The sequence below is a fragment of the Meles meles genome, chromosome 12, assembly GCF_922984935.1.
Source record: "Meles meles chromosome 12, mMelMel3.1 paternal haplotype, whole genome shotgun sequence".
NCBI classification, from domain to species: Eukaryota; Metazoa; Chordata; class Mammalia; order Carnivora; family Mustelidae; genus Meles; species Meles meles.
The window spans coordinates 50,492,494-50,514,311 of record NC_060077.1 but is presented as its reverse complement, the minus strand read 5'-3'; the positions used below and the strand labels follow the sequence as shown (position 1 = coordinate 50,514,311).

The 21,818-nt window shown below is 35.6% G+C and overlaps 1 protein-coding gene and 1 non-coding gene across 4 annotated transcripts in view; one reads left to right on the top strand and one right to left on the bottom strand.

The window, feature by feature from the left end:
- Window positions 1-21,818, top strand: part of SS18 (SS18 subunit of BAF chromatin remodeling complex) — a 92,731-nt gene that overhangs the window by 30,153 nt on the left and 40,760 nt on the right. For all 3 annotated transcript variants that reach the window (XM_046025360.1, XM_046025361.1, XM_046025359.1), the window contains exons 4-5: window positions 10,761-10,914; window positions 14,499-14,720. In XM_046025360.1, coding sequence (XP_045881316.1) covers window positions 10,761-10,914; window positions 14,499-14,720 — 376 coding nt within the window. The remainder of the gene's footprint in view (window positions 1-10,760; window positions 10,915-14,498; window positions 14,721-21,818) is intronic.
- LOC123954752 lies at window positions 14,051-14,157 on the bottom strand. Its single transcript, XR_006821129.1, has one exon. It is a non-coding gene; the product is annotated as a U6 spliceosomal RNA (small nuclear RNA).

Sequence of the window (21,818 nt, the reverse complement as noted above, 5' to 3'; positions counted from 1 at the left end):
CGGGGGACCACTGCTGGAAGGCTTCCCAGGCGCTCTTCTCAACCAATCCTGCCCATTCTGCCCTGGATCTGCCCTGGCTTACGCAGCTGCTACCAGAGCTGCTAGAGGCCCACGTGCTAGGCTGCCTCCACCTGCAGCTCTGAGGCGGGTTCTGGGGGAGGGGGGGATGACTAGTGGTCTTCTTGGCTGTTTGATGGAAAGAAACCAGGAGACCCAGCTTTGTGCCTGCTTGGACAGCTCTGTGGCCTCCAGAGCAAGATTTTATTTCTTTGAGAGAGGGAGAGCAAGCAAGAGGGGTGGGGGCAGAGAGAGAAGTGGACTCCCCACTGAGCAAGGAGCGGGTCCCCATCCTCTGGGATTGTGGCCTGAGCCGAAGGCAGACACTTAACTGACTGAGCCACCAGAGATTTTGTGACACCTGCAGCAAGTATTTTGAAGAATCCCACAGTGCATTGTCATCAGACAGTGACCCTGATAAATCGGGGATAAGTCCCAATTTCTCTGAGTGATAATATGTTTGCATAGTCTTAGATCTTTTTGGCTCCTGGCAACCACCATTCTACTAGCTGCTTCTATGTGTTTGACTATTTTGGATTCCACATGAAGTTACTGAACTTTTTCCCAGGATGACTGTACCGTTTTGTATTCTCACCAGCAAGTTATGAGAGTTCTAGTTGCTGTGCACCCTAACTGGGGGTGGGGGGACAGAGGGAGAGGGAAAAGCAGACTCTATGCTGAGCACAGAGTCCCAGACGGCGCTTGATCCTACAACCCTGAGATCCTGACCTGAGCCAAAACCAAGTCAGAGGCTTAACAGACTGAGCCACCCAGGTGCCCCACTTATGATACTGCAGTAAACATGGGGGTGCAGGCATCTTTTCAAGTGAGTATTTTTATTTCCTTCAGATAAATACCCATCAGTGGAATTGCTGGGTCATACAGTAGGTCTCTTAATTTTTTTCAGGAAATTCTGTGCTGTTTTCCATAGTGGTTGCACATTCCCACTAACCATGTGTAAGTCTCACCAACACTTATTTTTTTTGGTAATAGTCATTCTCACAAGTGTGAGATACTTCATTGTAGGTACCTCATTATAGATATTTCATTGTAGTTTTGATTTGCATTTCCCTGACATTTAAAGATGTTGAGTACCTTTTCATGTAAAAAAAAAAAAAAAGGTGGGAGAGGCAAGAAAAGAACCTAAATGTTGGAAATTTATGTAATTCACTCTTAATTTGCACAGAATGAGTACAGAAAAGTATTTGTATGGGACTGTTAATTTAAGCTTTGTTTATATTAGCAAAACAAAAACTAGGAAACTAGTCTCAGTATTGAGGGTGGGTTAAAAGTTTTTATAGCTTAGGGGCTTTTGGGTGGCTCAGTCTTTGCCTCAGGTCATGATCCTGTGGTCCTGGGATCGAGCTGCTTTGGGCTCTCTGCTTGGCAGGAAACCTGCTTCTCCCTCTCTCACTCGCCCTGCTCTCACTATTTGTCTTCTGTCAAATAATTAAAATATTTTTTTTTAATGATTTTATTTATTTTGACAGAGAGACACAGCGAGAGAGGGAACAAAAGCAGGGGGAGTGGGAGAATCAGGCTTCCCGCTGAGCAGGGAGCTTGATGTGGGGCTCGAACCCAGGACCCCTGGGATCATGCCCTGAGGGGAAGGCAGACACTTTTCGACTGAGCCACCCAGGCACCCCAAATAAATAAAATCTTCAAAAAAAATTTTTTTATAGCTTATATAGTTGAATTTTACACTCTTAAGTGAGATTGAATTATATGCCAATAAAGAATAATTTGTACAGTAGAATAAAATCACACAGTAGTAGTGTGACCCTCCTTTTAAAAACTGTGTGTGTGTGTGTGTGTGTGTGTGTGTGTGTGTGTGTATACACATTTTTAAAAAGTTTCTGGAGGTATGTATATAAAGTTTTTAGCAATGATTCCTAGTTGCATTGTTTCTGGTTTTGTAATAATTACACATTACTCTGTAATTTAGCCAGATTGGTATAAATGTAAAAATAAATAAATTCAAGATTAAACAGTTACATATTTTCCTGTTTCTTAATTAATGGTATTATTACAAATATAAGAAAGGCTTAGAGTCCTATCTCTCCATATTTTAGGAGTGGATTAGTTGTGTTTTTGGAAGTATATTCCAGAGAATTCTGCTGGTCTGGGAAGAAGGCAGTTATTTCATTATCTAAGATTATATGGATCTGGAGCAACTACTTAATAATTCACATCATTAGGGTTAGGTAGACTTAGTTTTTCGTAGTGGAGATAATCTAATGTTGGATTTGTTATGGTGGGAGTGTTTGCTATTTCAAAAATAAAGGTTGAGTTTCCGGTGAACCTATTACTAACTTGGGGGGAGTATTGTTGGTAAGTGAATTATTTGGGAGCCTAACTCCTTAGGAAATTTGGAGAATGATCATGCTGTGAAAATAGGTGGAAAAATGTTACTAGTTGTGGAAGTTCAACTGGTCAGGTTTTATATAGTAGGACTAAATTATATATTAACTTAGGGACAAGATGACACAACTGATGAGATTATTATTATTATTGAAGAATCATTTGGTAAGTTCATCAGTTCAAGGCTACCCATGTTACCATGCTAACATTTCTGGTGGAATTAGTGAGGAATCAAGGAGAGCTTTCTGAACTGTTTCAGATATGTATGGAACTCATTTTTGTCAAGACTGACAGTAGGTCTAAGAAGTAAGGCAAATGTAATGATGCTTTTGCATCCATTCTTGGTTGACATTCTTGGTTGACTCTTTCGTTTGTGTATGTATTGGTCATCTGTCAGCTTTTGGGAGTGCCATTCATATATATATATGTGTGTGTGTGTGTATGTATATATACACACACACACACACACACACACACATACACATATATGTATACATATACCCTGTTTTGCGTAATAATTTTTACATCTCCTGTGTGTCATTTTAGTGCCTCCTTGTGGGGAACTATATTAATGACAGTTACACAAATGATATTACACAGAGGAAGGAATGTTAAACTAAAAATTATATTTTACAGTGATATTTTTATATTTTAAAGAAACATTAAAGATAATTTTATAGTCAGAATTATTTTTAATTTTATACTAAATCGTTTAAGTTTGAGAGTTCATTTATTTAGTAAATATTAAGTGCCTGCTCTGTGTCAGGCAATAGGTACTTTTTGGAACATCAGTTACAAAGCAGATGAATATTCCTGCTCTCTTGGGTTTTACATTCTAGCAAACAAGGCAGGTATAATACATGATTAAATTGTATAGCTTATTGGAATGTGATAAGAACTGTGGAAAAGGAAAACAGAATGGAAAGATGTATTAGGAGTGCTGCATGTTGGGGACGGAGTTTGCAGTATGAAGTAGAGTGGTCTGGAGGACTTCATTGATAAGGTGACAATTGAGCAAAGACTTGAGGAAGAATGTTTTAGGTAGAGGAAACAAGCAGTGGAAAGGTCCTAAAGTGAAACTGTGCCTAACTTGTTCAAGGAACAACATGAAGTTTGTGGCTAGAACAGAATAAGGTAAGGAAGTTGTGTGGACATATCCTATCTTGCAAGCTATTTTAGGGATTTTAGTTTCTACCTTGAAATTGGAAGCTCTTGGAGGATTCTGAGCAGAAGAGTGAATTGACAATAAGCTTGTTCTGATAACCGTGTGGAAAATTTATTATAGAGGAGCATGGATAGAAGCAGAGAATCCAGTTAGGAGGCTATTGCAAGTAATCAACATGAGAGATGTGATGGTGGTTTGTATCAGCATGGAGGGAGGAGGAGGTGGAAAAAATGGTCAAATTGTAGGTATATATTTTAAAGGTAGAGTCTAAAGGATATGCTGAAAATTGAATGTGGGAGGCAGAGGATAATAAGAGACGTGTAAGGGATGACTCTCTGATTTTCAGAGAGCAACTAGAATGATGGAATTGCCATCAACTGAGACTGCCGGGTAAAGGGATTTGGGTAGGGGGTGGTGGTGGAGATGTCAGGGATTCAGTGTTGTAGATTTCAAGCTTGAGATGTCCGATAGACTTCAAATGGGGATGTGGAGTATAGAGAATAAGCAGTTTTGGCAATAAAGAACACAAAAGCTATCACAAAAATACCGGTCCCTAATTGAATTTGAAGTGCTGCTTATATTTCAGAATGCTTTTTTTATTTAGTGACTGTTGGTTGAGTACCTCTATTTTTTTTTAAAAGATTTTATTTATTTGATATATATATAGAGAGATCACAAGTAGATAGAGAGGGAGAGCGAGAGTGAGAGCGAGAGCGAGAGAGAGAGAGAGAGAGAGAGAGAGAGATTGAGAAAACTAGTCAGGGGAGGGGCAGAGGAAGAAGCAGACTCCCTGCTGAGCAGGGAGCCTGATGGGGGGCTCCAACCCAGGACCCTGGAATCATGACCTGAGCCAAAGGCAGATGGAAGGCAGATGCTTAACAGACCAAAACACCCTGGCGCCCCCTTTACACAAACATTTTAAATGACAGTTGTAGCAGATGCTATGAAGAAAGGGCACCTAGGACATAGGAGATAATGGTGCTGATCATTCTGATAGTCCTGGAAGGCTTTCTTGAAGGAGTGTCATCTGAGGTATAATTCACATAAAGTAAGATTTACTTATTTTAATTAGACAGATGAATTTTGACAAATCTGTGTAAGCACCACTACAGTCAAGATATAGATACAGATCAAAAGATTTCTGGCGCCCTGTTTTTGTCCATTTTTACATTGTGTTGTCTTTTTTATTATTGATTTGTAGGAGTTCGTTATACATTCTAGATATAAATCTGTTGTTGCCTATGTAATATTTTCTACGATTTTTAAGCTTTTATTTTAATCCCAGTTAATATACAGTGTTACATTAGTTTCAGGTGTACAATGTGATTCCACAATTCCATATAATAACCGGTGCTCATTACAAGTGCATTCCTTAATCCCCATCACCTATTTAACCCATCCCTCCACCCACTTCGCCTCTGGTAACCATCAATGTGTTCTCTATATTTAAGAGTCTGTTTCTTGGTTTGTCTTTCTCTCTTGCTCTCTTTTTCTCCCTTGCTCATTTGTTTCTTAAATTCCACATATGAGTGAAATCATACAGTATTTTTCTGTCTGACTTATCTTCCTTAGATTAATACTCTCTACTATATTACATTACATCTCTGTAATATTCCATTATTATACATCCATCTCTGTAATATTCCATCACACACACACACACACACACATCTTTAGCCATTCATCAGTGGACACTTGGGCTGCTTCCAGATCTTGACTGTTGAAAATAGTGCTGCTATAAACATCAGGGTGTATGTGTATAGCAGCGTTTGATTTAGTGTTTCTGTATTCTTTGGGTAAATACCCAGTAGTGTGATTGCTGGATCGTAGGGTAGTTGCATTTATAACTTTCCAAGCAACTTCCATACTGTTTTCCACAATGGCTGTATTAGTTTGCATTCCCACCAGTAGTACAAGAGGGTATCTTTTTTCCCACATCCTTTCCAACTCCTATTATTTCTTGTGTTGATTTTAGCCATTCTGACAGGTGTGAGATTATGGTTTTGATTCGTATTTCCCTGATGATGAGTGATGTTGAACATCTTTTCCTGTGTCTGTTTGCCATCTCTGTATCTTCTTTGGAGAAATGTCTGTTCATGTCTTCTGCCCATTTTTTAATTAGACTATTTGTTTTTGGGTGTTCAGTTTTATAAGTTCTTTATGTATTTTGGACACTAATTCTTTACCAGATATGTCATTTGCAAATATCTTCTCCCATTCCATAAGTTGCTTTTTAGTTTTGTTAATTGTTTTCTTCACTGTGCTGTTTTCTCTCATTTTGAAAATTGTTTTCATTGTGTTTATATATTTATCTGAACATCTTTATATGAACAATTTCTAATTGAAATGAAGTCCAATTTATTGATTATGCTTTTCTTTATGTTGTTTGAAAAATAGTTTGTTATATCAAGTTCATTAAAATATGCTTATATTTTCTTCTAAAAGTTTTTATCCATTATCCATTACAAATTAAATTTGTGAATGATCTAAGTCTAGCAGTCAAGGTTCATTTTTGTTCATGTAATATTCAATTGGTACAGTACCATTTGTTGGAAATACTATTTTTACCCATTGAATATAGGTTGTTTTAATAAGGTGACTGTATGTGTGGATCTGTTTCTGACTTCTGTTCTATCGGTCTCTTTATCTTTGCACCAACCACATGTCAATTATGGAGCAACGGTGGTTTTTTTTTGTTGTTGTTGTTTTCTTCCAGAATGTCCTGGCTATTCTAATTCTTCTGCATTTCTGTATAAATTTTAGAATCACCTTGTGAATTTTCTTCAAAAAGCCTGCTGGGATTTTGACTATGATTTCATGGAATTTCTAGGTCAGCATTAGGGAAACTGTTATCTTCAGTATATTGAGTCTTCCAGTCAATAAAAATGGTATATCCCTCCTAATTTCTTTCAACGGCGTTGCAATGTAGAAGTATTGCACATCTTATTAGATTTATTTCTAGTTACTCATTTTTTATGCTATTATATATACTATTTTTAAAAGTTCATTTTTTAGTTATTTTTTTGAAAATATATAGAAATACAGTTGATTTTTATGTATTAATCTTCATCCAGTTACCTTATTCAAATAATTTTTTATAGAGTCTCTTGGTTTTCTGTGCATTCAATCATGTCATGTGTGAATAATGACACTTATGTGTCTTTTCCAGTCTTTTTTTTTTTTTTACTTTTGTGCTTTATTTCCATTTTTTTTTTTTTTAAGATTTATTTATTTATTTGACAGACAGAGATCACAAGTAGGCAGAGAGAGAGGAGGAAGCAGGCTCTCCACGGAGCAGAGAGCCCGATGCGGGGCTCGATCCCAGGACCCTGGGATCATGACCTGAGCTGAAGGCAGAGGCTTTAACCCACTGAGCCACCCAGGCACCCCCTTTATTTCCATTCTTAATACTATTGATTTGTCTATGGGTTTATTATGATGAATAGATATGGTGTTAATGGATATTCTTGTCTTATTCCTGAAAGCAAGGAAAAAGAGTCCAATATTTTATCAGTAAGATGTTATTAGGTGTAAATTTTTTATAAGTTAGGTTTATTAGATTGAGGATTTATCTCTAAATTTTTAAATGTTTGTATTATGAGTAGATGTTAAATTTTGTCAAATACTTTTCCTTTGTATATTGAGATATTATGTGGATTTTATTTTGGTAGTTTGGTGAATTACAGTGATTGCTTTCCAAAATTTATACCAGTTCTTGTTCTTAGAATTAACATCTTTGGTTGTATGGTTATAGAATGCATCATCTTTTTAATATAGTCTGGATTCAGTTTGCTAAAATTTTATTTAGTGTTTTTGTGTCTATGTTCATGAGAAAGTTTGGCTTATAGATTCCTTTCTAATACTGTGCTTGTTAGGTTTTGGTATCAGAGTTTGGTGACCTCATAATAGAATTATGAAACTGTTGGGGCACCTGGGTGGCTCAGTTGGTTAAGTATCTGCCTTTTGATTGGGTCATGATCTCAGGGTCCTGGGATTGAGCCCCATGTTGGGCTCCCTGCTCAGTGGGGAGCCTGCTTCTCCCTCTCTCTCTGCCCCATCCCCTTGCTTGTGTGTGTTTACTCTCTCTCTCTCTCACAAATAAATGAAATCTTTAAAAAGAAAAGATTAATCTGTGTTTTATTATGTATCAGTACTTCATTTCATTTGATGACTGAATAATATTCCGTTGTAGGATATTTTTGTTTATTCATCAGTTGATGGACACTCTGAATTTTTTCTGTTTTTTGGCTATGATGGTTAATACTACTGTGAACATTCTGTGTGTAAGTTTTGTGTGAATGCTTGCTTTCAGTTCTCTTGGGTCTATACTAGAAGTGGAATTGCTCTGTCATATGGTAATTCTATGTTTAACTTTTTGAGGAACTGCCAAATTCCAAAGTAGCTGCATGCCTTACAGTCCTGCCAGCATGTATAAGAGTTCCATTTTCCCCACATTCTTGCCAGCCCTTGTTACTTTTTTGTAGTTTTTTTTCTTTCTTAAATTTTTATAGCCATCCTAATGAGTGTTGGCTGTTCATTCTTATTTTTCAGAATGCTTTGTAATTTTTCATCAAATGCCGGACTTATGAATGAACAATTGTAGAGGCTCTACAGTTGTTATTGGAGGTGTTATTTTCCTCCAAAGAGAGTTGTTTTCCTTTAGAAGGTGAAATACTAGATTACCTTGAGTGTTGAGTGTTGACTCTAAGATTTGTTAGGGCTGATATTTCCATTTTGACCTTAATCAAAGGAGAGTCCTTCTGAAGTCTCAACAGAGAGCTAGAGTTGTTTTTGAAGGCCTTTCTGGCTTGGTAGAGACTACACTCCAGTCTTTGTTTCTCCAGCATTGGGCAGAAGCTGAAATACTCCACTGAGCTCTTTAGTCTCTTAACTGCTGTTTAATGCTAGTTTTCTTGAATTTTTGTCTTTTTGGTGGTTCTTCCACTCTGGGACTTTGTTCTTTTGTTTCTACCTTTCTGATAACCCAGAACTCTGTCTTCTTCTCAGTCCAGTAGTGCTGCCACTTCTGCTTGGGCCCTCTTTTCCTCTTATACAGCAAAGTCAAGGACAAGCAAAGGTGATTGTGGAGCTGAGCTTTGGTGCTTCCCTTCTCTTAAGAGTTGTAGCCCCTCCTGCTTCTCTTGCCTATATTGCTCTTTAGTGTCTTCAAATTGTTTTTACATTTGTGCAGATTTTATAACTTTTATCAGGAGGAGGGTTAGTTTGTTACAAGCTACTCTATTATGGTGGGAGTCATGAATACTGATGTTTCATTAAGTAAAATCACAAGAAAATGATGAAACTGTTATCTTTTGAGAGTGAGAACATAAATTTTCAGCAGAAAATTTGGACAAGAATATAGAAGGATTTTTATTTTCAAACGAGAGGGTCACAGTCAGCTGTGTTTCAAGGATAGTAAAGTATCATTTCACAGTAAGATATGTGACAGGAAGTTGATGTTTGGTAATGTCTTTCTTTTTTTTTTTTAAGATTTTATTTATTTATTTGACAGACAGAGATCACAAGTAGGCAGAGAGGCAGGCAGAGAGAGAGGAGGAAGCAGGCTCCCCACTGAAGCAGAGAGCCCAATGCAGGGCTCGATCCCAGGACCCTGGGATCATGACCTGAGCCGAAGGCAGAGGCTTTAACCCACTGAGCCACCCAGGCACCCCTGGTAATTTCTTTTTAAAAACTGAAGAGTCATTAACTGTTTAGAGAATCCAAAGTGGATAAAAAACTTAAAATGAGAATTAAAGAGAAAATATTTAATAAAAGAGCAATTATTTTCTGGATTTAGTAGCGAAGAAACCAAGACTATGAATTTTATTTATTTATTTATCTTTAAGATTTTATTATTTATATATTAAAGAGAATGAACGTGAGTAGTGGGGAGAAGCAGAGGGAGAGGGAGAAGCAGACTCAGAGGGAGAGAGCAGGGAACCCAGCATGGGGCTCAATCCTGGGACCCTGGGTTCATGACCTGAGCCAAAGGCAGACATTTAACCAACTAAGCCACTCAGGTGCTCTAAGACTTTGAATTTTAAGTGGTTGCTGTTAGAATAGAACTTGGTTATTTGTGTAAATGTTAGTGATTATTAAATGGTTGGGATTTGAGTTTTCACATGTGATGGTTAAAAGACAGTGTTTATCTGTTAAGGGTGCCAGAGAGGATTGTGTTCACAAAATCTGGATGGTACAGAAATGCTAGCTAACTAGGCATGTAAAAATGTGGGAGGAAGAGAATAACTAAAGTTATAGGAGTAGATGTTACGTTTTCAGAACATGGAGAAATAGAGAAAGAAGGCAGAAATAGATGTGTAAAGAATATAGCTCCTTCTCCTCTAAGACTTAAAAATGGGGATTTGGAAAGCAACTAATCATTTGCTTTCTTCACCAAAATACCCCTAAGAAGGGAGCCAGGTGTTGCAGACCACCCTGTATCTGTGTTTTTCCTTTCGCCCTTTTGTGAACTCTCAAGGTTAGTCAGTGATTTTCTTCACACTTTCATTAGGAAATTTGCCAAAGGCATCCTTTTGAGGCAGCTGTCTCTGTACCCTTGGAGGCCATCAGTAATGTTTCTGATCTATAGGAGTCGTCGGCACAAAAATGTTGGACTGAACTGAGTCTTCGTGGTTTAAAACATTCCCTTGCCAAAATTACTTTATTTGCCCCTCGAACAGTATTACAAAGCATATCACGTTTTGGGGCTTCTGGTCTGTTTATAGTTTTTTGTTATTGCATCTTTCCAGGTAAAATCCAATATTAATAGTAAATATATCTAAATATATTAATAATGAAAGGAGACTTAAGTTTTGAAACATAATTTAACTACAGTGGACACATTAGTTAAAAATCCTTATATATAGATAAATGTGAATTTTTGTATAGGATGTTAAAGAATTTATTTTTACTATTGAGAATTTTTAAAGTAAAATATAGCTCAATTGGTGGTATTCTTTTGGTTTGAGGCAGTCAGATGATATCTTCATACTAAGATAAGTTTTGGGGGCATATTAAATTTGATGTAAATAATTATTCCATGATTAAAATGCATTAGAATAAGTTGAAATGCATTTGTGTTTTTGTTTCTATTCAGTTTAATAATATATGCCACTGTTATATGCATCTTTAATATATTAGTCTGTTTCTCTTGTTTTACTACACTGTCTTCTTTCAGCCACCCACACAGAATATGCCTATGGGTCCTGGAGGGATGAATCAGAGTGGCCCTCCCCCACCTCCACGCTCTCACAACATGCCTTCAGATGGAATGGTAGGTGGGGGTCCTCCTGCACCACACATGCAGAACCAGATGAACGGCCAGATGCCTGGTAAGTTTTTCTCCTCTAAGACATTAACACCAGAGTTGCTTAGCAACTGAAACGACATGGGGGCTCAAGGGATACTAGATTGTTGATGACAAAACTGCTTTGAATGCCCCCGAGTACAAGCTCTCTTAGAGTTTGTTAGCTACAGAGCTACGTGACCTGTATTCAGTGTTTATCAGGCTGCCCTTGGGCTTTGATGTAGCTGACACACAGCATTCCTCTGATGAACAGAACTGGCTAAATTTAGTCTGTCTGAAACTATTCAATACAGCTGGCTTTAGAAGCTTTTTGGAAAAAAAGGCATTGTGCCATGACTTAAGAATTAAAATTTCTTTATAGATTATAGAGGTACTATAACATTTCCTTGGGTTTTGTATTTATTTAAAAATTTACTGGTCCCAGAGACAGTATTGCTGGAAAAAAAACACATGGGGAAAAGAAAAAAAATCTGTAAAATGCTAATATATTTAGTATTTCCTCATTGATACTATTGAAGCTGGGTATAGATTTTTATGAATACATATGCTTATAGCATAATATATATATGCAAATTGATATTAAAGCAGATTTAAAAGAAGAAAAATAATGTCAGATGTTTTATATAATGAGATATTCTCTTTACTACTTATCCATTTTAAGTTTGGAGTCACTTAGAATATCTTCTAGGTCATTGGATGCTTAATTAGTTACCTTTTGTTGGTTTGAATTTTTAATCTGAAAAGTATCTTTAAACTATTTTGTTTTTGTAACAATAGCTACAACCCATACCCATAATTTTTGGTGGGTTGTTTTCTGCATTTAATATGAGAATATTTGTACTTTCTAAAAACAAAGGCTATTTTCATTAACTAAAAGGAAGTATTATATAAATAGGAATAATGAAAATAAATTAGAATAACGATGAAGTTCATTTTTTAAAATTAGGAATTAGCATCCTTAGGATAGTGTTGTCTTAGCTGATTGTGTTGGATGGTAACATTGGTGTCCAGAGACAATGGGTATAGGAAATGAGGTAAAGGAGAGCACGAAGCAAAAGAAGCCAGGTAGTCTCATTCATAGAAGATTGGTGATTTGTAGGAGGTTGACGCTGTTTTGGTGACTATCTTGTTTCTTTCTGAGGCTTGCCAGAATCCGTGGCCAACCCCCCCCCTCAAAAAAAACCCACATGCTGTGTGGGGCTGGGAATAAAGATGTAACTACTTGTTAGGTTGTAGTCAGGAGGATGCTTCTTGCTGAATTCACATTTAACTCATCAGGACCTGTTGTTTTTTGAACCAGAAGGGTAGTGCTAGTGCATGTTAGCAAGTTAAAAGTTTTGTGATTTTTTATGGTGGTACTGTTAATTAGAATTTTGACTTAACTTCTCTGTGTAACATTATTAAAGCTTAAGGCCAAAGAAGCACTTGAATGGCAATGTGATTATTGTTAACACGACATTTGGGTTTTTGTATACGGCCATCTGGAGTAGTTATATTCTTTATAAACCAAAGATTTTCAACAAGTGGTGACCTGCGTTATCTAGAACACTGTAGAGCTTCCAAAAGAATTCTCTAATAAAGAGTTCTAGTTAGGTGTAGGAGAAATTGAAGTCCAGTTACTTTGTTTCCTTTATTTAATACACTCCTTCATAGAGCTTTGCCAGCTTTGGTATGCACATGAATTTGTATCTAGGCTTTTAATAACCTATTTAAGTTTTGTTTTAATATTTTCTAATCTAAGTTATAGAGGTACTTATGTGCTCCTTGATCTTGGTCAAATAACCACAATTTCATGTTCCTTTTTTAAAACATTTAACAGGTTAAAAAAAATTAGACAATAATAAACCTGTGGTACCAAAGTCAAAAGGTACCAAAAGGTATATAGCCCCTGCCTCCAGATACTTTGTTCCAGAGAGTCATCGGTTCTGGTTATCCTTCAAGAGATATTCTCTGTATCCAGAACATATGCATAACACTCTTTTTTCTTTTGTCTTCTTCTTTTTTTAAAAAAAAACAGAAGTGGTAACATACATCATGTAGTAGTATATATGATATTTTTTCCTTCTTAAAGATAGATCTTAGAGACCATTTTAGAGAGACCACTCAATACATGAAGAGCTGCCTCATGCTTTTGGTGACTGTATTTCATTCTTTCTCATGGATGCCCCTAATTTATTTGAACAGTTCCTTATGATGGAAATACAGGTTATTTCTAGTCTTCTGATATTAAAAATTATGCTTTGTGAATATGCTTGTAAAATAAAAGTAAATTAGTAAATAAATAAACACACATACACAGTTTTGCATTCATGCATGTGTACACACAAAGGCCTTATATTTATAGAACTGCAGTTGTTGGGTTAAAGGTATATATATTTTAATATGTGGTAGTTATTGTCAAATTGCTCTACATAAAAATAGTACTTATTCGTATACTTATATACCTCAACAGTATCTGAAATTACTTTTCTTCATAGATCAAAACTTTGGGTCTTTGGAACCTGAAAGATGAAAAAAGGGTCTCATGGTTTTAATTGGCCTTTTTATTATAAGTGAAGCAAGCAGTCCTCTCATGTTTATGTCCCTTTGGTAGTTTTTGTATGAACTGATTATTCATGTCCCTTGCCATTTCTTTTATTGCTGGTGGTCTTTTATTTATTTTATATGTTAAATAATTAGTTCAGTCCGTGATAGGTCTTGTTAATAATTTTTCCCCACTTTTTATTATTACTATATTTTCATTTGGTCTGGTTTGGTCATATTTAATTTTTTATTTTTATGTAGTCTAGTTTAGCAGTCTTTTAGGGCTTTGGGTTTTCTGGCATGTAAGAAGACCCTTCTGCTTCAAGATCATTTTAGAAAGTTCTCCTTTTTGAAATTCCCCTTTATGATTTTTTTTCTTTTTTCTTTTTTCTTTTGTAGTGTTTAATTTTTTTATTCATCTGGAACTATTTTAGGTAGAAGGAATGTGGTAGACTGTTTTCCAGATGGCTACTCAGTGGTCATATTACTTATTGAATTGTCTTTCTTTTGCCTATTGATACTTAATTTCACCACTCTTACAAAATTAGAAATTTGGGTGTGTTTTTTTTTTAGACTCTACTCTGGGCCCATTAATTTGTTAATTCATTTACGTGCTAATACTGTATACTTTTTTTTTTTAAAATACGGAACGCTTCACGAATTTGTGTGTCATCCTTGCGCAGGGACCATGCTAATCTTCTCTGTATCATTCCAGTTTTAGTATATGTGCTGCCAAAGTGAGCACAATACTGTATACTTTTAATTACTTCTCCTTTATACATTTTGCTCTCTTATAAAGCTATTCCTTTAGCATTGCTTTTTTTTTTCCCCCCAGAATGTTGCTGGCGTCTAAAAGCATCAGTTCCTTAAATCTATAAAATGGGAATAGCATCTACTTCACAATATTTGCTATCATTCATATAAAGCATTTACTTTGTTTGCTATTGATTAAATACTCAAGTTATTGTTTAGTAGTATTATTATGGTATGCAAAAAGATTAAAAGCTTTTAAAGTACTTTTTTAATAGACCAAAGTTTAATAGCCCATTAACTTTTGTATTTGATTCTGACCACTTTTCTTCAAAGGGCCTAACCATATGCCTATTCAGGGACCTGGACCCAATCAACTCAATATGACAAACAGTTCCATGAACATGCCTTCAAGTAGCCATGGATCCATGGGAGGTTACAACCATTCTGTGCCATCATCACAGAGCATGCCAGTACAGAATCAGATGACGATGAGTCAAGGGCAACCAATAGGAAGCTATGGCCCCAGACCAAATATGAATATGCAGCCAAACCAAGGTAAATAAGCTTGATGTCATTCTTTATTTTTTAAAGTTTTTTTTCTTTTTTCATTAAAGATTTTATTTATTTGAGAGATTGAGAGTGAGCATGAGCAGAGGGAGGGGCAGAGGGACAAGCAGACTCCCTGTTGGGCAGAGAGCCCCACACACGGGGTTCCAAGTGGGGCTTCAGGCAGGGCTTGATCCCAGGACCCTGAGATCATGACCGCAGCTGAAGTCAGACACTTAAATGACTGAGCCACTCAGGTGCCCCTGATGTCATTCATTTTTTAAAAGAATATTTTATTTATTTGGGAGAGTAAGATAAGGGGGGAGGAGCAGGCAGACTTCCAGCTCAGCAGCAGGCGGATTCTGCCTGATCTCAGGACCCTGAGATCCTGACCTGAGCCAAAGGCAGACATTTAACCAACTGAGCCACCCAGGTGCTCCAGCCCCTGATGTCATTTTTGACTTGAATGCTGTGTTAGCCTTTGAAAAGAAAATCTTTTTTTTCAAGTTGGTAGCTGATTCATGAAAGTAGAAGTTTGAAGGGAGCCATAATCATATCCATAAAAAAGGAACATTGAGTTTGAAACTAGCTTAAAATAATTTTTTTATTTTTACATTTAGAAGTTTGCTTAATTAAGCTCTTAAAGCTTATTTATCTTTATGTCTTTTGGACAGTTTAAGATTCTTGGGTGTTTATTTAAGAAAAATTGTTTTTAAGCAAATAAATAAATAACCAAACATTTGGTTTAGAGCAAGAAAGTTGAGAAAATAATAATTCTGTCTTTGCAAGTTCAGCCCCTTAAAAAACCTTTACTCTATGGCTTATTTTACTTATTTTTTTTATTATTTTATTTTTTTTAAAGAGTTTATTTATTTGACAGACAGAGATCACAAGTAGGCAGAGAGGCAGGCAGAGAGAGAGGAGGAAGCAGGCTCCCTGCGGAGTAGAGAGCCCGATGCGGGGCTCGATCCCAGGACCCTGAGATCATGACCTGAGCCGAAGGCAGCGGCTTAATCCACTGAGCTACCCAGGCGCCCCGGCTTATTTTACTTATTAAGGATATATTAATTTTTATGAATTTCCCTTGATTTTTATGAATTTTCTGATGTATTTCAACATTAAAAGGTAATTTTAGGGACGCCTGGGTGGCTCAGTTGGTTGGACGACTGCCTTTGGCTCGGGTCATGATCCCAGAGTCCCGGGATCAAGTCCCGCATCGGCTCCCAGCTCCATGGAGAGTCTGCTTCTCTCTCTGACCTTCTCCTCGCTCATGCTCTCTCTCACTGTCTCTCTCTCAAATAAATAAATAAAATCTTAGAAAAAAAAAAGAGGTAATTTTAACACAATTTGTTTTTTAGAGTGTTCAGTGGAGATGCTGCTGTATTCTTCTATTCTTAGAATGGGGTGAAGTCTATTAAAGTTTATTACCAATCTCAGAGAATGAAATTATTGTCATGTTTCTTCTTTAAGTATTCTTGTGAATAATAACTAAAAACCAGTAAGTGGCGCTCTGTTCTGCTAATTGCCCTTTAAAACAGTTGGCATATTGCCAGCCTAAAGCTATTTCAATTACAAAATGTGAGGTTAATGCAACAAAATTTTCTAGATTTCGATTTTGAAAAACAACTAAACTGTACCCAGATAAAGGTAGTTAAGGTTAAACTGTTGATAATTATTTATGATAAAATTATATTTTCTAATGCTTAAAGAGTAATACAGAATTTTTTGTAATTTTGATGAAATGCACTGAAAACAAAGAGACAGTAGAAAATTGTCAATGTAGATTCACAAAACTGGTGCTTGCTCCATTTTTTTCCCTCAAAGTTGTTTAGTGCCCATGATAGATTTTTTTTTTTTTAATTAGGGCAATTAAAGTTTCAAAATAACAGCAAGATCCAGTCAGTGCCAGGTCAGAAGGGAGTCCAGATATTTTTCTATAGAGTTTGATTAAAAGGAGAGATAGCAAGAAAATTGATAATAATTCTCCCAGCAACTACAGTAATGAGGGCACACTGCTTAGAAACTATCATGGAGAGTAGGGTGTGCGCAAGAATGCACATAGAATGGGTCCATTCTGTGTGCACATAGAATGGGTCCATAGAATGGGTCCATACGACATCATAAGATTTGAAGAACCAAAAATTACGCATGTGGCAATGTGTATGTAGAAAATAGTAATTTTTAGAAGGAGCATAAACACGTATCTTTTTAGAGGGCTGTGAATCACTCCTTTTCATTCCACCCCTCACCCTACTTCAAGAAATTAAAAATCATAAACTTCTGTATATACACTGACAAGAGATTTTTTCCAAGGATTTATACTAAGAAATTGTAATTTTTGTTACTGTGATTGTAGACAATAACATCTGTTACATTTTAGCTATCTTTATTTTAAGTTTAGCTTTCTAAAGATACTGTGTGTAGATCTAACTTTGTTTTTAGAGGTTGTTTCTAGTTAGAAAAGTAAGTGTGTTATTAAAGCACTAATGTCTATTTTTCATGTCCAAAAAAAAAAAATAGTAATTTTTTGGAGAAAGGAACTGAGGTTCTTTATAGGAATATTTTGTTCTAAACTTACTGTTTTTAAAAATATCACATTTTTTATTTGTATTACTAATGTATAATTTTTCCTTTTACTATAATATAGCACTTTCTGCTTTGTTTGCATAATCTGAATTTCTTAATAGTCATTTTCTATATAAACTATTTTCTGTGTTAGGGATCTGATTTAAAGAAATAAAAGTTACTTTTCAAGAAAGAATAGAATGGAAATCAGTGGGGAACTTTTCAGTATTTAAAAAATCTCTTCAGGACAAATAAACTTTGCAGTTAAATTTTGGTATTTCATATATAAACACCAAAGAAAATTGTTGCCAAAAAAGAAAGTTTTATGAGGTTGTAGCAGTACTTACTGTTTTAATCCTATGAGATCCTTGTAAAGATATTTTAATTATATGATATCTATTGGATGAAAAAACATTTTTTTAATACGAGTTCTATTTAAAGTTTTAATAGTCACTTCATGTAAAACATTCTCTTGGGGGCACCTGAATAGCCCAGTTTGTTGAGCTTTTTAGCCTCTGACTCTTGGTTTCAGCTCAGGTCTGATATCAGGGTTGTAAGATCGAGGCATTTCCCCCCTCTTCCCCTACTGAACTCTGTCCTCAGCACAGAGTCTGCTCGCATTTCTCTCGCTTCAAACCTTTATGCATGCTTTCTCACTCTCAAACAAATAAAATAAATCTTAGAAAAATATTTTCTTAGATAGCTTTAAAAATAAGCTCATGTTTTACATTAAAAGTTTTCTGTTCTTGGGCTCTGTGCTCAGCAGGGTGTCTGCTTAAGATCCCCTCTCTCTCTCTCTCTGCCCCCTCCCCCAAAATAAAATAAATAAACAGAATCTTCTGTTTTGATAGATAGGTGGAAGTAAACCAGAGGAGACCACACTTTAAATAGTCCTTCCTTGAGAAATGCTTAGGAAACACTCAAATTCTATGAACAGAAACATTTTGACTTTCGAAAGTTTTTCTTAATGTTTGTTGAGATATTATTAGCTGTTCTTTGAGTTAAAAATCAAAGTATTGAAATACTTGGCTATTGAAATACTTTGGCTATATTTTTATGTACATATCTCTATATCAAGAGATACTAGAAAAATTGTTAAAGCTACTTACGATTTTTTAATAAAGGGGTTAATTATTCAAGGAAAAGAAACATTTGTGGGACTTCTTACACTAAATTTCTGTCAAGTGACAGGAAAAATAGAAAAAGAGTGATCCAGAGAATTTTAATTTTGTTTTAAAAAGGAATGATTAAAAGGCAGTTATTTAATTATTATATTAATAGTTATTAATTAAGTAACTATTTGGGAGCTTTAACTGATGATGTGGTAGTAGTTTTTAAACAAAAACACTGCATTTATTCTACAATTTGAAAGTAAGTTTTAAAGTGGCTTTCTTTTTACCCTCTAGCCAATATGCTGAGTCCTTTGAGACTCAAAGAGCCCCAGACCAGAAACCAACAAACCACACTGAGGGATTGGTTCTTCCAGATCAGTCTCCTCACATTCCTAAGCCCGCCTGACCTAGGACTGGCTTGCTTTAGTTTTCCCATCTGTGAAATAGGGATACTTGCTACCTACACCTTGAGACGTCACCCAACGAACCTCTCCCTGTTCCCTTTTTTCTCTCTCAGCTTTGCAAATGAAATTAAGGGGGGAAAAGTAATTTGTCATTGTAATTTGAAATTGAAAATTGTAATTTTGTAAATTTAATTTTATAAAATTGTAATTAAAAAATCTAGTCATTGTAATTTATGAGTCTGAAATTAATCCTAAGGATAGATATACATTTATAATTTATCATTTTGATTGTTTCAGAGAGCAAAGAGAAATAGTCTGTTAATTTATACTGTTAACTCCAATATAATAAGGCACATTGTATACAAGTATTAAAATACAAGTATGGGGGCACCTGGGTGGCTCAGTGGGTTAAAGCCTCTGCTTTCAGGTCAGGTCATGATCCCAGGGTCCTGGGATCGAGCCCCACCTTGGGCTCTGTGCTCAGCAGGGAGCCTGCTTCCCTTCCTCTCTCTCTTCCTGCCTCTCTGCCTGCTTGTGATCTCTGTCAAATAAATAAATCTTAAAAAAATCTTAAAAAAAATACAAGTATCATTTCTAGGAATGAAATTGTGGACTCTTTTGAGCTTTATTAGTTCTTTTAAAGTTGTTTTTAGCTTTTGAGTTTTACTGAAAAATTAAATCAAATTGGTGCAGAGACTATTATAACAAAAACTCGCAGACCTACCACACAAAATATATCTTTTCAAAAAGCTGCACAAAAAGTTGATCCTGTTAAATTTGTTAATTATATATTACTGTGTTCACGATTATTTAAAAAAAATTTCAACAGTTACTTTTTTTGAGCTTAAAAATGCATATATGACAATGGTATTGTAATTGGTGCCCACTTCTAGTTGATTTGTAGGTTTATATGTATCTATGACTTGAGAAGATGGAAATATTTTTTAATTTAGCAACTGGATTTATTATTGTAGAATAGTATTTTTCTCTCTGTTCTTTTAGAGGGTGTACTGCTTCCAGATAAAATGAAAGGTTTAGGAAATTTTATCGTTTTGTTTTGTTTTTAAAGATTTTATTTATTTATTTGACAGACAGAGATCACAAGTAGGCATAGAGGCAGGCGGGGGGGAGAGGGGGGCAGGACCCTGGGATCATGACCTGAGCCGAAGGCAGAGGTTTTAACCCACTGAGCCACCCAGGTGCCCCAGTTTAGGAAGTTTTTAATTTGTTTCTTATACTGCTGGCAAAATCTTGTAAATGGTCAATCCAACATAAGCTTTCCTGTAATTTAGGTAAAAGTTCAGGGCTATTAAAAACGAATCACCATTGTCTTAAATAATTGGATCTGCTTAATCCTATGTACAGCATAAACTTCACTAGAATTCAAATACTTGAATTCATTAGAATTACCAAAAAAAAAAAAAAAAGGAGGAAGTTTATCTTTACTGTTCACACTCTTTTGTTCTAGTGCCTAAAACAGTGTCTGATGGTAAGCATACAAAATCTGTTTCTTTAGTGAATAGGAATTAAACTCAAATATCATGTAGTAATCTGGAAAGACAGAGTTAGTAACTTAAATATATTTCTTTAATAAACAACAGTATATTCATTAGAGTATTAAAAGTCAAATTAAAGTAGCAAGGCTTTCTGAAAATGTCCAATAGTCACATTTGATAGAATCAGCATATTTTTTATTCCTAGACATTAAAGATTATAGCTTTTCTCATTTAACATCATTTTACTAATTACATATTCAAACATGAGTTTTCACAAAGTACTGTATTTGTGTTAAAACATGTAGTTTACAAGTTCAGTGTATATAATTCTTCAGACTTGGTTCTAGATCTTGGCCCTGTAGATTATTGTATTTGAGACTTTTGAGTAAATTACTTAATAATAAGTAAGGTTAAGTGAAACAATGCAGCTTAAAACCCTAATTCAGTAATTGTTTGCATAATTTATATCAAATTATTTGGGCAGAATAAAAACCCTTTTTTAAATAACAAAAAAGTTTGAGATAGTTTGTCATTTGTTGTCTCTTTTAAGCACATCAACTTTGTTTCTGGTTTTCGTTTTGTTTGAATAGTATTAAGGAAGTCCTGATTCATTTAGGTAATAAGATGCAAATGATAATGGTCTGATCTGGAGGCTTGATACTAGAATAATGGGAACTTTTTCTTTCAGTACATTTATTATGTAAATATGGAGGGCAAGAAAATATGAAGGACAAAAAGTATATATTATCATAGCCAGGGGTGTTATATTTATCATCTTATTATACAGTGAATTATTTTTTAAGATTTCATTTATTTATTTGACAGAGAGAGTGAGAGAGATCACAAGTGGGCAGAGAGGCAGGCGGGCGGTGGCAGGGAAGCAGGCTCCCTGCCGAGCAGAGAGCCCAATGTGGGGCTCGATCCCAGGACCCTGAGATCATGACCCTGAGCCAAAGGCAGAGGCTTAAACCACTGAGCCACCCAGGCACCCCTGTACAGTGGATTATTGTTTGGTAATAGCTGTACCAAGTAGATGTGCTTGAGAAAAGCCCACCACTTACTTGTGTATGTATATTGTAGTAGTGTCTTTCCTTGTGCCTCTTTGTTTTCAATATTTATGGATCTACCTCATTTAAAAAATAGCATTCATTATATGGATCTAGCATAATTTATTTAACAAAACTATCTCCCCTTTTGATAATGCTTCTAGTCTTTTATTAATATAACTACTTCTGGGACAAACTTTTTTTTTTATGTTGTGTTATTCACCATACAGTGATCTTTAATTTTTGATGTAGTGCTCCATGATTCATTGTTTGTGTATAACACCCAGTGTTCCATAACTCCCCCCCTTCATTTTTCCCTTTCTTCTCCTAATGTCCTCGAAGCTATTCCTTATGTTCCACAAATAAGTGAACCCATATGATAATTGATTTTTTCTGCTTGACTTATTTCACTCAGCATAATCTCCTCCAGTCCCATCCATGTTGATGGAAAAATTGGGTATTCATCCTTTCAGATGGCTGAGTA